The 15,291-nt window shown below is 51.6% G+C and overlaps 1 protein-coding gene across 1 annotated transcript; it reads right to left on the bottom strand.

The window, feature by feature from the left end:
• Positions 1–231: 231 nt before the first annotated feature.
• On the bottom strand, positions 232–4,663 carry COQ10A (coenzyme Q10A). The gene is made up of 5 exons (XM_038752806.1): positions 4,264–4,663; positions 1,175–1,315; positions 881–1,073; positions 688–789; positions 232–591 (listed from the first exon to the last, which is right to left on the bottom strand). Exons 1-5 carry the CDS (start codon positions 4,326–4,328, stop codon positions 424–426), a joined length of 669 nt encoding a protein of 222 aa, XP_038608734.1. The 5' UTR covers positions 4,329–4,663; the 3' UTR covers positions 232–423.
• Between the last annotated feature and the right edge of the window lie 10,628 nt (positions 4,664–15,291).

Below are 15,291 nucleotides of genomic sequence, written 5' to 3'. Positions count from 1 at the left end.
GCCGGCAACTCCATCATGGTTGGGGCAGGCACAGCCATAGGCCGGGGGAGGCCTGGCCTCGGACAGGGGCCGCTTTACTCTTCAGGCCTGACCTTCCCAGAGAGGGGCTAAAAATAGCGGGGGGCAAGCAGCTAAAATTAGCCCCACGGGACACGGTGTCCAGGGGCCGGGGTGGGCCCAGCCAAGCTCAATGCTCGCACCTGAGGCCGGAACTAACCCTCACTCATGCACTCACACGCCTCCGAATTCTTTATTGACTATTTTACAAAAGCAGGCCACCCCACCCGGGGCAAGCTGGGTCCCGGAAGTCCGGCCTTCTTTCTGGATGTCCGGGAGGGAGGAGGGTCCCTGATCCTCCCCTGTTCCTTCCCCTGCTCCCTCCCCCGACATCCAACCAGATAAATAGGGGAGGGGGTCCTCGTCTCACGTCTGGTGCACTTGGTGGAACATGAGCTCACGGGGGATGGTGGTCTCGGGCCCAAACTTGGCGGCCGCACGACGCTCGAAGGCGGCGACGTTCTGCTTGACCACTTCGTCGAAGAACATGGTGGCGAGCTGCGAGTGCAGCAGCGAGCGGAACTCGAAGGAGATCTGGGGGAGGGGAGGCCGTGAGCCGATGGGGTGCGGGGTTGGGCGGGGGGGACGGGCCTTGCCAGTGTACCCTGCCGGCGGCCCCCCAAAACTCACCGAGAAGTCCACCGTGCAGGTGCGGGGGTAGGCGGGGAGCCCGGGGCTGAAACGCCAGACGGTCTCCAGGTGGTTAAAGAGTCGGCCGTCCGTGCAGATGGCCTGGGCCGGGGGAAGGGAGGCGGTCAGCGGCCGAGGCCCCCGGGGCCCGGCTAGCCCCCCGCGCCTCCGGGCCTCGCCGCCCTCCCCTCACCTTGACCAGGTGAGGCTTGACCATGGAGACGGCCGACGTGTAGCGCTCCATGACCGGGTGGAACCCGACCTCCAACTGGGCCTTGAGGTGGCCCTTGCGCCTTGACACAACCAGCGACTTCTTGCACCAGGGCACGAACTCCTTGTACTCCTCCACGTTGGACACCACGTCGAACATCTCCTGCATCGAATACCTGGGAGGTGGGGGGGGGGGGCGGGTGAAGAAGGCCGCGGCCCAGGCCAGGGCCGGACCCCCCACCGCCTCGCCCACTCGACCCTGCAGCCGAGGGCTCACCCCATGATCCGCCGCTCCGAATACTCCTTGCGCTTGTTGGTGAAGGGGCTGCCGAAGCCCATGAAGGGGCATCGGGGGGGCAGGCCGACCCCCGCCTCCGGGCCCCCCCGGGGCAGCAGCCGGCCGCAGACCCATAGGACCCTGGGGAGGGGGTGGGGGAGAGAAAGGGAATAAGAATAATGATGGTATTTATTAGGCCCCTTACCAGAGGACCCTGGGGGGGGGGGGGGGGGGAAGGGAATAATCAATCAATCAATCAATCAATTGTATTTATTGAGCGCTTACTGTGTGTACAGCACTGTACTAAGCGCTTGGGAAGTCCAAGTTGGCAACATATAGAGACAGTCCCTACCCAACAGTGGGCTCACAGTCTAAAAATAAGAATAATGATGGTATTTATTAGGCCCTTACTATGTGCCAAGCACTGTTCTAAAACGCTGGGGTAGCTACGAGAAGCAGCGTGGCTCAGTGGAAACAGCCCGGGCTTTGGAGTCAGAGGTCATGGGTTCGAATCCTGACTCCGCCACGTCTGCTGTGTGACCTTGGGCAAGTCACTTGACATCTCTGAGCCTCAGTTACCTCATCTGTAAAATGGGGATTAAGACTGCGAACCCCACGTGGGACAATTTGATCACCCTGTATCCCCCCCCAGCGCTTAGAACAGTGCTCTGCACCTAGTAAGCGCTTAACAAATGCCATCATTATCATGAGGTAATCAGGTTACCTCACGTGGGACTCACAGTCGATCAATCGTATTTACTGAGCGCTTACTCACAGTCATCATCCCCGTTTTCCAGACGGGGTCACTGAGGCCCGGAGAAGCGAAGTGGGTTACCTAAGGTCACCCAGCAGACTCGCAGCGGGGTCAATCAATCAATCAATTGTATTTATTGAGTGCTTACTGTGTGCAGAGCACTGTACTAAGTGCATGGGCAGTCCAAGTTGGCAACATCTAGAGACGGTCCCTACCCAACAGTGGGCTCACAGTCTAAAAGGGGGAGACAGAGAACAAAACCAAACATACAAACAAAATAAATAGAATAGATATATACAAGTAAGATAAATAGAGTAATAAAATCCCATCGTTATGAGGTAATCAGGTTACCTCACGTGGGACTCACAGTCGTCATCCCCGTTTTCAATCAATCGTATTTATTGAGCGCTTACTGTGTGCAGAGCACTGTACTAAGCGCTTGGGAAGTCCAAGTTGGCAACATATAGAGACAGTCCCTACCCAACAGTGGGCTCACAGTCTAGAAGGGGGAGACAGAGAACAAAACCAAACATACTAACAAAATAAAATGAATAGATATGTACAAGATATAGAGTAATAAAATCCCATCATTATGAGGTAATCGGGTTACCTCACGTGGGTCTCACAGTCGTCATCCCCGTTTTCCAGATGGGGTCACTGAGGCCCGGAGAAGTGAAGGGGGTTGCCTAAGGTCACCCAGCAGACTCGCGGCGGGGTCAATCAATCAATCAATCAATCGTATTTATTGAGCGCTTCCTGTGTGCAGAGCACTGTACTAAGCGCTTGGGAAGTCCAAGTTGGCAACATATAGAGACAGTCCCTACCCAACAGCGGGCTCACAGTCTAGAAGGGGGAGACAGAGAACAAAACCAAACATACTAACAAAATAAATAGAATAGATATATACAAGTAAGATAAATAAATAGAGTAATAAAATCCCATCATTATGAGGTAATCAGGTTACCTCACGTGGGACTCCCAGTCGTCATCCCCGTTTTCCAGACGGGGACACTGAGGCCCGGAGAAGCGAAGGGGGTTGCCTAAGGTCACCCAGCAGACTCGCGGCGGGGTCAATCAATCAATCAATCAATTGTATTTATTGAGTGCTTACTGTGTGCAGAGCACTGTACTAAGCGCTTGGGAAGTCCAAGTTGGCAACATATAGAGACAGTCCCTACCCAACAGTGGGCTCACAGTCTAAAAGGGGGAGACAGAGAACAAAACCAAACATACAAGATAAATAGAATAGATATATACAAGTAAGATAAATAGAGTAATAAAATCCCATCATTATGAGGTAATCAGGTTACCTCACGTGGGCCTCACAGTCGTCATCCCCGTTTTCCAGACGGGGTCACTGAGGCCCGGAGAAGCGAAGGGGGTTGCCTAAGGTCACCCAGCAGACTCGCAGCGGGGTCAATCAATCAATCAATCGTATTTATTGATTGAGCCCAACAGTGGGCTCACAGTCTAAAAGGGGGAGACAGAGAACAAAACCAGACTAACAAAATAAAATAAATAGAATAGATATGGACAAGATAAATAGAGTGATAAAATCCCATCATTATGAGGTAATCGGGTTACCTCACGTGGGACTCCCAGTCGTCATCCCCGTTTTCCAGACGGGGTCACTGAGGCCCGGAGAAGCGAAGGGGGTTGCCTAAGGTCACCCAGCAGACTCGCAGCGGGGTCAATCAATCAATCAATCGTATTTATTGATTGAGCCCAACAGTGGGCTTACAGTCTAAAAGGGGGAGACAGAGAACAAAACCAGACTAACAAAATAAAATAAATAGAATAGATATGGACAATATAAATAGAGTGATAAAATCCCATCATTATGAGGTAATCGGATTACCTCACGTGGGACTCCCAGTCGTCACCCCCGTTTTCCAGACGGGGTCACTGAGGCCTGGAGAAGTGAAGTGGGTTGCCTAAGGTCACCCAGCAGACTCGCAGCGGAGTCAATCAATCAATCAATCAATCAATCGTATTTATTGATTGAGCCCAACAGTGGGCTCACAGTCTAAAAGGGGGAGACAGAGAACAAAACCAAACAGACTAACAAAATAAAGTAAATAGCATAGATATGGACAAGATAAATAGAGTAATAAAATCCCATCATTATGAGGTAATCGGGTTACCTCACGTGGGACTCCCAGTCGTCATCCCCGTTTTCCAGACGGGGTCACTGAGGCCCGGAGAAGCGAAGGGGGTCGCCTAAGGTCACCCAGCAGACTCGCGGCGGGGTCGGGATTCGAACCCACGTCCCCTGGGTCCCAAGCGCGCGCGCGCTCTCTCCCTGCCTCGTGTGCGCGCGCGCCCGCGCTCTCACCTCATCGGCCGCGGCTGGGCGGAGGCCGCGCGCGCCAACGCGCGCGCGCCCGCGGCCCCCGCCATGCACGCGCCTTCCGCTGCTTCGCCTTGTGTCCTCCGGCGCCCCGGCCTGGGGCGGGGACGGGATGGGACGGGATGGGACGGGCCCGGGGGCGGAGCCGGGGGGATGGATCGATGATGGATCGATCGATGGATCGATCGGGCCTTCCCTCCGTCGGTCGGTCGATCGGCCGGCCGGCCGGCTCGGAGGTGACTGAGGCCGGCAGCCGCGGCCCCCTCCGCTCGACTCCCCGGGCACGTCACGTCACGCCGTCGCCATGGCTACGGAGGGAGGGGGGAGGCAGGGAGGAGCGGGAATGGCGCCCCCTTCTGGCAGCCGTTTTCTTACTCGAGGCGCTTTCCTCTATGACGACCGTGACGTCACCGCCCGCCATCCCAAGGCCTCGTACCCAGGCAACAGATGCCCTATGAGCTGGGTTCATTCATTCATCATTCACGCATTCACGTCACGTCACGCCGTCGCCATGGCTACGGAGGGGGGAGGCAGGGAGGAGCGGGAATGGCACCCCCTTCTGGCGGCCGTTTCCTTACTCGAGGCGCTTTCCCCTGTGACGACACGTGACGTCACCGCCCGCCATCCCAAGGCCTCGCACCCAGGCAACAGATGCCCTACGAGCTGAGTTCGTTCATTCATTCCTTCATTCATTCATTCACGCATTCACGCATCACGCATTCACGTCCTGTCACGCCATTGCCATGGCTACGGGGATGGGCAGGAGGAGCGGGAATGGCGCCCCCTTCTGGCAGCCGTTTTCTTACTCGAGGCGCTTTCCCCTGTGACGACACGTGACGTCACCGCCCGCCATCCCAAGGCCTCGCACCCAAGCAACAGATGCCCTATGAGCTGAGTTCATTCATTCACGCCCTGTCACGCCGTCGCCATGGCTACTGGGGTGGGCAGGAGGAGCGGGAATGGCGCCCCCTTCTGGCAGCCGTTTTCTTACTCGAGGCGCTTTCCCCTGTGACGACACATGACGTCACCGCCCGCCATCCCAAGGCCTCGCACCCAGGCAACAGATGCCCTATGAGCTGAGCTCATTCATCCATTCATTCATTCATGTCACGTCACGCCGTCGCCATGGCTACAGAGGGAGGGGGAGGAAGGAGGAGCAGGAATGGCGCCCCCTTCTGGCAGCCGTTTTCTCACTCGAGGCGCTTTCCCCTGTGACGACACGTGACGTCACCGCCCGCCATCCCAAGGCCTCGCACCCAGGCAACAGATCAATCAATCAATCAATCAATCGTATTTATTGAGCGCTTACTGTGTGCAGAGCACTGGACTAAGCGCTTGGGAAGTACAAGTTGGCAACATATAGAGACAGTCCCTACCCAACAGTGGGCTCACAGATGCCCTAAGAGCTGAGTTCATTCATTCATTCATTCATTCATTCATTCATTCATTCACAGCGGGCTCAATGGAAAGAGCCCGGGCTTGGGAGTCAGAGGTCGTGGGTTCAAATTCCGACTCCGCCAACTGTCAAGTGTGAGACTCTGGGCAAGTCACTTCACTTCTTTGGGCCTCAGTTCCCTCATCTGGAAAACAGGGATGAAGACTGGGAGCCCCACGTGGGACAACTTGATCACCTTGTATCCTCCCCAGCGCTTAGAACAGTGCTTTCTTTTAGACTGTGAACCCACTGTTGGGTAGGGACTGTCTCTATATGTTGCCAACTTGTACTTCCCAAGCGCTTAGTACAGTGCTCTGCACACAGTAAGCGCTCAATAAATACGATTGATTGCTTTGCACATAGTAAGTGCTTAATAAATGCCATTATTATTATTATTATTCAATCTTATTTATTGAGCACTTACTGTGTGCAGAGCACTGTACTAAGAACTTGATGATGATGATGACAGCATTTGTTAAGCGCTTACTATGTGCAAAGCACTGTTCTAAGCGCTGGGGAGGATACAAGGTGATCAGCTTGTCCCACGTGGGGCTCACAGTCTTCATCCCCATTTTACAGATGAGGGAACTGAGGCACAGAGAAGCTAAGTGACTTGCCCAAAGTCACACAGCTGACAATTGGTTGAGCCGGGATTTGAACCCATGACCTCTGACTCCCAAGCCCGTGCTCTTTCCACAGAGCCACGCTGCTTCTCTGAGCCACGCTGCTTCGCTTGGGAAGTACAAGTTGGCGGTTGGCCTCCCGTAGGTCAGGCACCTCTCCTCCCGCCACCTTCCCACCCCTCCGGGACCCGGACGTCTCTGCAGGTAATAATAATAATAAATAAGGGTCAAACACTGTTCTAAGCGCTGGGATATCAAGGTTATCAGGTTGTCTCACGAGGGGCTCACGGTCTTGATTCCCGTTTTAAGATGAGGTCGACCCCTGGCCCACGTCCTCCCCCTGGCCCGGAATGCCCTCCCTCCGCACATCCGCCAAGTTAGCTCTCTTCCTCCCTTCAAAGCCCTACTGAGAGCTCACCTCCTCCAGGAGGCCTTTCCAGACTGAGCCCCCCTCTTCCCCCTCCCCACAGCACCTGTATATACATATATATGTACATATTTATTACTCTATTTATTTTACTTGTACATATTCTATTTATTTTATTTTGTTAATATGTTTTGTTTTGTTGTCTGTCTCCCCCTTCTAGACTGTGAGCCCGCTGTTGGGTAGGGACCGTCTCTATATGTTGCCAACTTGTACTTCCCGAGCTCTTAGTCCAGTGCTCTGCACCCAGTAAGCGCTCAATAAATACGATTGACTGAATGAATGAATGAGATAACCGAGGCCCAGAGAAGTTAATTGACTTGCCCAAAGTCACACATTCATTCACTCAATCGTATTTGTTGAGCGCTTACTGCGTGCAGGGCACTGTACTAAGCGCTTGGGAAGTTCAAGTTGGCAACATATAGAGACGGTCCCTACCCAACAACGGGCTCACCGTCTAGCTGACAAGTGGAGGAGTCAGGATAAGAATCCAAGACCTCCGACTCCCAAGCCCGTGCTCTTTCCACTAAGCCACGCTGCTTCTAGTTGGAAGGCTTTTCCCGTGACCTGACAGAAGGCAAAAATAGTTTTCCTCCCCACCTGCCCCGTGCTCGTCCCGGCCACCCTCACCCCCGTCCTAGGGTTTCCAGGGCTATTTTGGGCCCCTGAGGCCACACTCTTTGCCCTAGTCCCCTGGGGGCCCTTTCACCTGGCTCAGCCCCCTTTCCCCAGCCTCAACTTACCTGAAGTGTATGATCACGATGGTATTCGTTAAGCGTTTACTATGGGTCAAGCAAGGTTCATTCATCCAGTTGTATTAAGGTCTTATTGTGTGCAGAGCACTGTACTAAGCGCTTGGGAAAGTACAGTACAGCAATAAGGAGTGACAGTCCCTGCCCACGACGAGCTCACCTTTCTAAGGCACATTTGTATCTCCTTAGAGGAGCCTAGAGTAACAGGGACAGTAGTAGGGGTACTACTTTCCCCTTTAACAATAATAAGGGTATTTGTTAAGCGCTTACTATGTGCCAAGCACTGTTCTAAGTGCTGGGGGAGATACAAGGTAATCAGGTTGTCCCCTGTGAGGCTCACGGTTTTAATCCTCATTTTACAGGTGTGGTAACTGAGGCACAGAGAAGTTAAGTGACTTGCCCAAAGTCCCACAGCTGACAAGTGGCAGAGCCAGGATTAGAACCCATGACTGAGCCCCCTCCTTCCTCTCCCCCTCGTCCCCCTCTCCATCCCCCTGTCTAACCTCCTTCCCTTCCCCGCAGCACCTGTATATATGTATATATATATTTGTACATATTTATTACTCTATTTATTTTACTTGCACATATCTATTCTATTTTGTTAATATGTTTGGTTTTGTTCTCTGTCTCCCCCTTCTAGAGTGTGAGCCCACTGTTGGGTAGGGACTGTCTCTACATGTTGCCAACTTGTACTTCCCAAGCGCTTAGTCCAGTGCTCTGCACACAGTAAGCGCTCAATAAATACGATTGATTGATTGACCTCTGACTCCCAAGTCCGCAGTCTTTCCACTAAGCCACGCTGCTTCTTTCCCTTTAGACTGGAGCCTGCAAGCTCGCTGGGTCCACCAACTCTGTTATATTGTACTTGCCCAAGTGTAGTACAGCGCTCCATCATCATCATCAATCGTATTTATTGAGCGCTTACTATGTGCAGAGCACTGTACTAAGTGCTTGGGAAGTACAAATTGGCAACATATAGAGACAGTCCCTACCCAGCAGTGGGCTCACAGTCTAAAAGGGGGAGACAGAGAACAAAACCAAACATACTAACAAAATAAAATAAATAGAATAGATATGTACAAATAAAATAAATAAATAGAGTAATAAATATGTACAAACATATATACATATATACAGGTGCTGTGGGGAAGGGAAGGAGGTAAGATGGGGGGGATGGAGAGGGGCACGAGGGGGAGAGGAAGGAAGGGGCTCAATCTGGGAAGGCCTCCATGCCTAGTAAGCCCTCGGTAAATACGTTTGGCTAATTAAGTCCATGTAGGACAGGCCTTGTGCCTAGTCTTGTTATGGCATATCTACTCTAGCTCAGAATACAGTTCTTGGCACACAGTAAATGTTTAATTAATCAATCAATCAATGCAGATTAAGTGGGGAGCACTTTACTGGGTACTTGGGAAAGTACGGTACAATAGAGTTGGTAGATAAAATCCCTGCCCACAAAGACCCCGTGGCCTAAGGGCTGGAGCACAGGACTGAGAGTCAGAAGTTCATGGGTTCTGATCCCAGCCCTGCCACCTGTCTGCTGTGTGGCCTTGGGCAAACCACTTAATTTATCTGTGCTTCAGTTCCCTCATCTGTAAAATGGGTATTAAGACTTTGAGCCCCACGTGGGACAGGTACTGTGTCCACCTGGGTCCTTCTTCCCCTTCTAGACTGTTCTCCCCCTTCGTTGGGTGGGAACCGTCTCTAAATGTTGCCAACTTGTACTTCCCAAGCGTTTAGTACAGTGCTCTGCACACAGTAAGCGCTCAATAAATACGATTGAATGAATGAATGAACCCTATTCCCTTGTATCCACCCCAGCGCTCACACACAGTAAGTGCTTAACAAATACCCCAATTATCATTATTAGGTGGAGAGAGAGACGTTGAAATAAATCACAGATGGGGAAATGGCAGTGTTGTAAAAATATCATCATCCTCATCATCAATCGTATTTATTGAGCGCTTACTGTGTGCAGAGCACTGTACTAAGCGCTTGGGAAGTACAAGTTGGCAACATATGTACCTAAGTGGTAGCATTTAATAACAATAATAATAATGTTGGTATTTGTTCAGTAGTTACTATATGCCAGAAACTGTTCTAAGCACTGGGGGAGATACAAGGTTGTTCCACGTGGGGCTCACAGTCTTCATCCCCATTTTACAGATGAGGTCACTGAGGCTTCTAGACTGTGAGCCCCCTGTTGGGTAGGGACCGTCTCTATATGTTGCCAACTCGTACTTCCCAAGCGCTTAGTACAGTGCTCTGCACACAGTAAGCGCTCAATAAATACGATTGATTGATTGATTGAGGCTCAGAGAAGTGAAGCGACTTGCCCAAGGTCACACAGCCGGCAAGTGGCAGAGCTGGGATTCGACCCCATGACCTGTGACTCCCAAGCCCGGGCTCTTTCCACTAAGCCACGCTGCGCTTTCAGTGCAGAGCATTGCAGTAAACTCTAGAAGAGAATATACAGGTGGGATTTAGTCACGGTCCCCATCCCTCAGGGGGCTGAGGGGGTTCTCAAGTGCCTGGCACATAGTAAGCGCTTAACAAATACATCATCATCATCATCATCATCATCATCATCATCATCATCATCAATCGTATTTATTGAGCGCTTACTATGTGCAGAGCACTGTACTAAGCGCTTGGGAAGTACAAATTGGCAACATATAGAGACAGTCCCTACCCAACAGTGGGCTCACAGTCTAAAAGGGGGAGACAGAGAACAAAACCAAACATACTAACAAAATAAAATAAATAGAATAGATATGTACAAGTAAAATAAATAAATAGATAAATAGAGTAATAAATATGTACAAACATATATACAGGTGCTGTGGGGAAGGGAAGGAGGTAAGATGGGGGGATGGAGAGGGGGATGAGGGAGAGAGGAAGGGTCCGAGTGCATAGGGATTCCCTCTAGACTGGAAGCTCACTGTGGGCAGGCAATGTGCCTTTTACTGTTCTATCATACTCTCCCAAGCACTTAGTACAGTGCTCTGCACACGGTTAGCGCTCGATAAATACGATTGACTGACAGACAAGGTGGAAGGGAGGGTGGGAAGGGGAAATGAGCACTTGATAACAACAGTTGTGGTATTTGCTATGTGCTTACTGTGTGCCAAGCCCTGTAGGCTGGGAAATATACAAGATGATCAGGTCCCGCATTGGGGCACACAGGTACTTGAGGTAAAATAAGAAGGAGAACAGGTATTGAATCCACATTTTGCAGGTGTAGCAACTGAAGCTCAGAGAAGTCACAAAAAAGTTAAGTGTATTGCCCAAGGTCACATAGCAAGGTCGTAGCTGAGGTGGGATTAGAACCCAGGTCCTCTGACACCCAGGCTCATGTCCTTTCCACTGGGCCATGCTGCTTCCCTTAGTCGGGGAATGCTTCTTGGAGGAGATGTGATTTTAGAAGAAACGATCTTAACAAATACCGCAATTATTAGTACGAGTAGCAGTTCATCATCAATCGTATTTATTGAGCGCTTACTATGTGCTAAGCGCTTGGGAAGTACAAATTGGCAACATATAGAGACAGTCCCTACCCAACAGTGGGCTCACAGTCTAAAAGGGGGAGCAGTTATAGCAGTGTGGCTTAGTGGAAAGAGCACAGGCCTGGGAATCAGAGGACCTGGGTTCCAATCTTGACTCTACCATGTGCCTGCCGTATGACCCTGGGCAAATCATTTAACATCTTTGTGACTTCTCTGTGCCTCAGTTTCCTCCACTGTAAAAGGGGGATTCAATACGTAGTCTCCCTCCTACTTAGACTGTGAGCCCCATGTGGGAAGGACTGCGTCTGACCTGTTCAACTTATAGCTACCCCAGCACTTAGAACTGCGCTTGACACATAAACTAACTTTACAAATCCCATAATGATTAATAATAGTAATAGTGTTCACTGAGCACTCACCATGTGCGAAGCACAGAGACAGCTATGAGATAATCATGTTGGACACAGGCCCTGTCCCACGTGAGACTCACAGTCTAAGTGGGAGAAAGAACAGGTGTCGAAGCCCCATTTTTCAGGTGGGGAAAATGAGACCCAGAGAAGTGACTTGCCTAAGTTCACACATCAGGGAAGGGGTGTAGGTGGAATTAGAACCCAGGTCTTCTGACTCACAGGCCTGTGTTCTTTACTAAGCATTTGGAAGAGTTCAACACCAAGAAGTAATATGGTACTCCCTCCTCCTTCATATCTGTCAAATGATCACACTCCGCACTTTCAAAGTCTTAGGAAGTCTCATCTCCTACGAGAGGCTTTCCCCAACTAAGCCCACCTTTCCATTTCTACCACTCTCTTCTGCACCACCTTCGGACTTGGATTTGCTTCCTTTATTCACCCCCTTCCCAACCCTACCTATGTACATTGCCGTAATTTATTTATTTTCATTAATGTCCGTCTCCCCGTCTAGACTGTCAGCTTACTGTGGCCAGGGAACGTGCCTACCAACTCTGTTATATTGTACTCTCCCTGGTGTTTAGTACAGTGCTCTGCACACAGTAAGCTCTCAATAAACTGTGCCAAGAACAGTCTTGGCACATAGTAAGCGCTTAACAAATGCCATTATTATTAATAAACATAATTGATTGATTGACTGGCTGATCGTTCATTTGTTGGCTCAGTGAATACCACTGGTGAAGTGATTACCCACTAGGAACTTACACTTTAAAGGGGTGGGAGACATAAAAGTACCAACAGAGTAATCAAAACAAATAATTGACCGTACAATTAAATAGATGTTCAGATTAAATGCTGAAGATGAATACGTGGATGTGCATAAGGGCTAGAGTGATTTACAAGCCCACTGAGATGCTGGACGTTAATCAGAGCAGGTTTGTTGGAGGAAGTGGGCTTTTGGGGGCAGAACTATGGTCTGTCAGATTTGGACAGCGGGCTGGGATCTAGTGTTCTGCCATCACTTGATACTCACCCCATGATAGTCTTATACACAACTATTTCCCCTATCATTAATCTATTTTAATGCCTGCCTTCCCCTATAGATTGCAAGCTCCTTGTAGGCAGCGATCCTGTCTACCAACTCTGTTGTATTTTATTTCCCAAGTGCGTAATACAGAGCTCTGCGCACAGTAAGCACTCAGTAAATATCATTGATTGATTGGCTCTAGACTGTGAGCCTGTTGTGGGCAGGGATTGTCACTCTTTATTGTTGTATTGTACTTTCCCAAGCGCTTGGGAAATATAAATTGGCAACAGAGATGGTCCCTACCCAACAACGGGCTCAAAGTCTAGAAGATTGATCAGTCGTTGGCTCCAACTTTTTGAAGTAAATGAGTGTTTGGGGGTCTTCTGGGAGGGTTGGTGTCTGCAGAAAGCCCCTAAGGGTACATGGAGTTTCTGGTCCACAGGTGGGGCAGAGGGGAATGATCTCCCCAACGGAGCGCACTGCAAGCTCATTATGCGCAGGGGATGGCTTGGCGAAAGCTGTTGTATCGTATTCTTCCAAGAGCTTAGTACAGTGCTCTGCACGTAGTTAGCGCTCAATAAATACCATAGATCGATTAGAAAACGTTTGTATGGCCACTAGAAGGTGGCTCGAAAAGGGACTGGTCCTCTCCCCCTCGTCCCCCTCTCCATCACCCCCATCTTACCTCCTTCCCTTCTCCACAGCACCTGTATATATGTTTGTGCATATTTATTACTCTATTTATTTATTTTACTTGTAGTTGTATATATGTTTGTATTTGTATATACTTTACTTGTATATATGTTTGTACATATTTATTACTCTACTTATTTATTTATTTATTTTACTTGTATGTATCTATTCTATTTATTTTATTTTGTTAGTATGTTTGGTTTTGTGCTCTGTCTCCCCCTTCTAGACTGTGAGCCCACTGTTGGGTAGGGACTGTCTCTCTATGTTGCCAACTTGTACTTCCCAAGCGCTTAGCACAGTGCTCTGCACACAGTAAGCGCTCAATAAATACGATTGATTGATTGATTGATTGATAGGGACTGTATATGTTGCCAACTTGTACTTCCCAAGCGCTTAGCACAGTGCTCTGCATACAGTAAGCGCTCAATAAATACGACTGATTGATTGATTGATTGACTGGTCAGCAGAGATGCAGACCTACTCGGAGGGTGAACTACCAGAGGGAGCGGCGGGTAACATCTGACCACCAGAGGGCGCTGCGAGGAGGCATTTAGCCAAAAGAAGGCGCTGCGGAAGCGGTCTGGCCACCAGAGGGCGCCGCGAGAAAGCCTGACCACCAGAGGGCGCCGCGGGAAAGGTCTGGCCACCAGAGGGCGCCGCGGGAAAGGTCTGGCCACCAGAGGGCGCCGCGGGAAAGGTCTGGCCATCAGAAGGTGCTGCGGTGAAGGTCTGGCCACCAGGGGGCGCCGCGGGAGAGGTCTGGCCACCAGAGGGCGCCGCGGGAAAGGCTGGCCACCAGAGGGCGTCGCGGGAAAGGTCTGGCCACCAGAGGGCGCCGCGAGAAAGCCTGACCACCAGAGGGCGCCGCGGGAAAGGTCTGGCCACCAGAGGGCGCCGCGGGAAAGGTCTGGCCACCAGAGGGCGCCGCGGGGGAGGTCTGGCCACAAGAGGGCGCCGCGGGGGAGGTCTGGCCACCAGAGGGCGACGCGGGAGAGGTCTGGCCATCAGAAGGCGCCGCGGGAAAGGTCCGGCCACCAGAGGGCGCCGCGGGAGAGGTCTGGCCACCAGAAGGCGACACGGGAAAAGTCTGGCCACCAGAGGGCGCCGCGGGGGAGGTCTGGCCACCAGAGGGCGCCGCGGGAAAGGCTGGCCACCAGAGGGCCAGACTCCTCACCCTGGGCTTCAAGGCTGTCCATCCCCTGGCCCCCTCCTACCTCCCCTCCCTTCTGTCCTTCTCCAGCCCAGCCCGCCCCCTCCGCTCCTCTGCCGCTGATCTCCTCCCCGTTAGGCCTCGTTCTCGCCTGTCCCGCCATCGACCCCCGGGCCACGTCCTCCCCCGGGCCTGGAATGCCCTCCCTCTGCCCATCCGCCAAGCTAGCTCTCTTCCTCCCTTCAAAGCCCTACTGAGAGCCCACCTCCTCCAGGAGGCCTTCCCAGACTGATCCCCCTCCTTCCTCTACCCCTCCTCCCCCCTCTCCATCTCGCCCATCTTACCTCCTTCCCCTCCCCACAGTACCTGTATATATGTGTATATGTTTGTATGTATTTATTACTCTATTTTACTTGTAGCTATTTAATCTATTTTACTTTGTGAATATGTTTTGCTCTGTTGTCTGTCTCCCCCTTCTAGACTGTGAGCCCGCTGTTGGGTAGGGACCGTCTCTAGATGTTGCCAACTTGTACTTCCCAAGCGCCTAGTCCAGTGCTCTGCACACAGTAAGCGCTCAATAAATACGATTGAATGAATGAATGAATGAAAAGAGGGCGCCCCGGGAAAGGCTGGCCACCAGAGACTTTTAGACTGTGAGCCCACTGTTGGGTAGGGACTGTCTCTCTATGTTGCCAATTTGTACTTCCCAAGCGCTCAGTACAGCGCTCTGCACACAGTAAGCGCTCAATAAATGCGATTGATGATGACCAGAGGGCGCCGCGGGAGAGGTCTGGCCACCAGAGGGCGCCGCGGGAGAGGTCTGGCCACCAGAGGGCGCCGCGGGGGGAGGTCTGGCCACCAGAGGGCGCTGCGGGGAGGGTCTGGCCACCAGAGGGCGCTCGCTGCTTGAAGGGCCTAGCCGTCCCAGGGCGCTGTGGCGAAGGCTAACCACCAGAGGGCGATAGATGAGGGAAAGGTCTGACGAGCAGAGGGCCC

Source organism: Tachyglossus aculeatus, chromosome 10, assembly GCF_015852505.1.
Source record: "Tachyglossus aculeatus isolate mTacAcu1 chromosome 10, mTacAcu1.pri, whole genome shotgun sequence".
Classification (NCBI taxonomy): Eukaryota; Metazoa; Chordata; class Mammalia; order Monotremata; family Tachyglossidae; genus Tachyglossus; species Tachyglossus aculeatus.
This window is presented reverse-complemented; position numbering and strand designations above follow the sequence as displayed.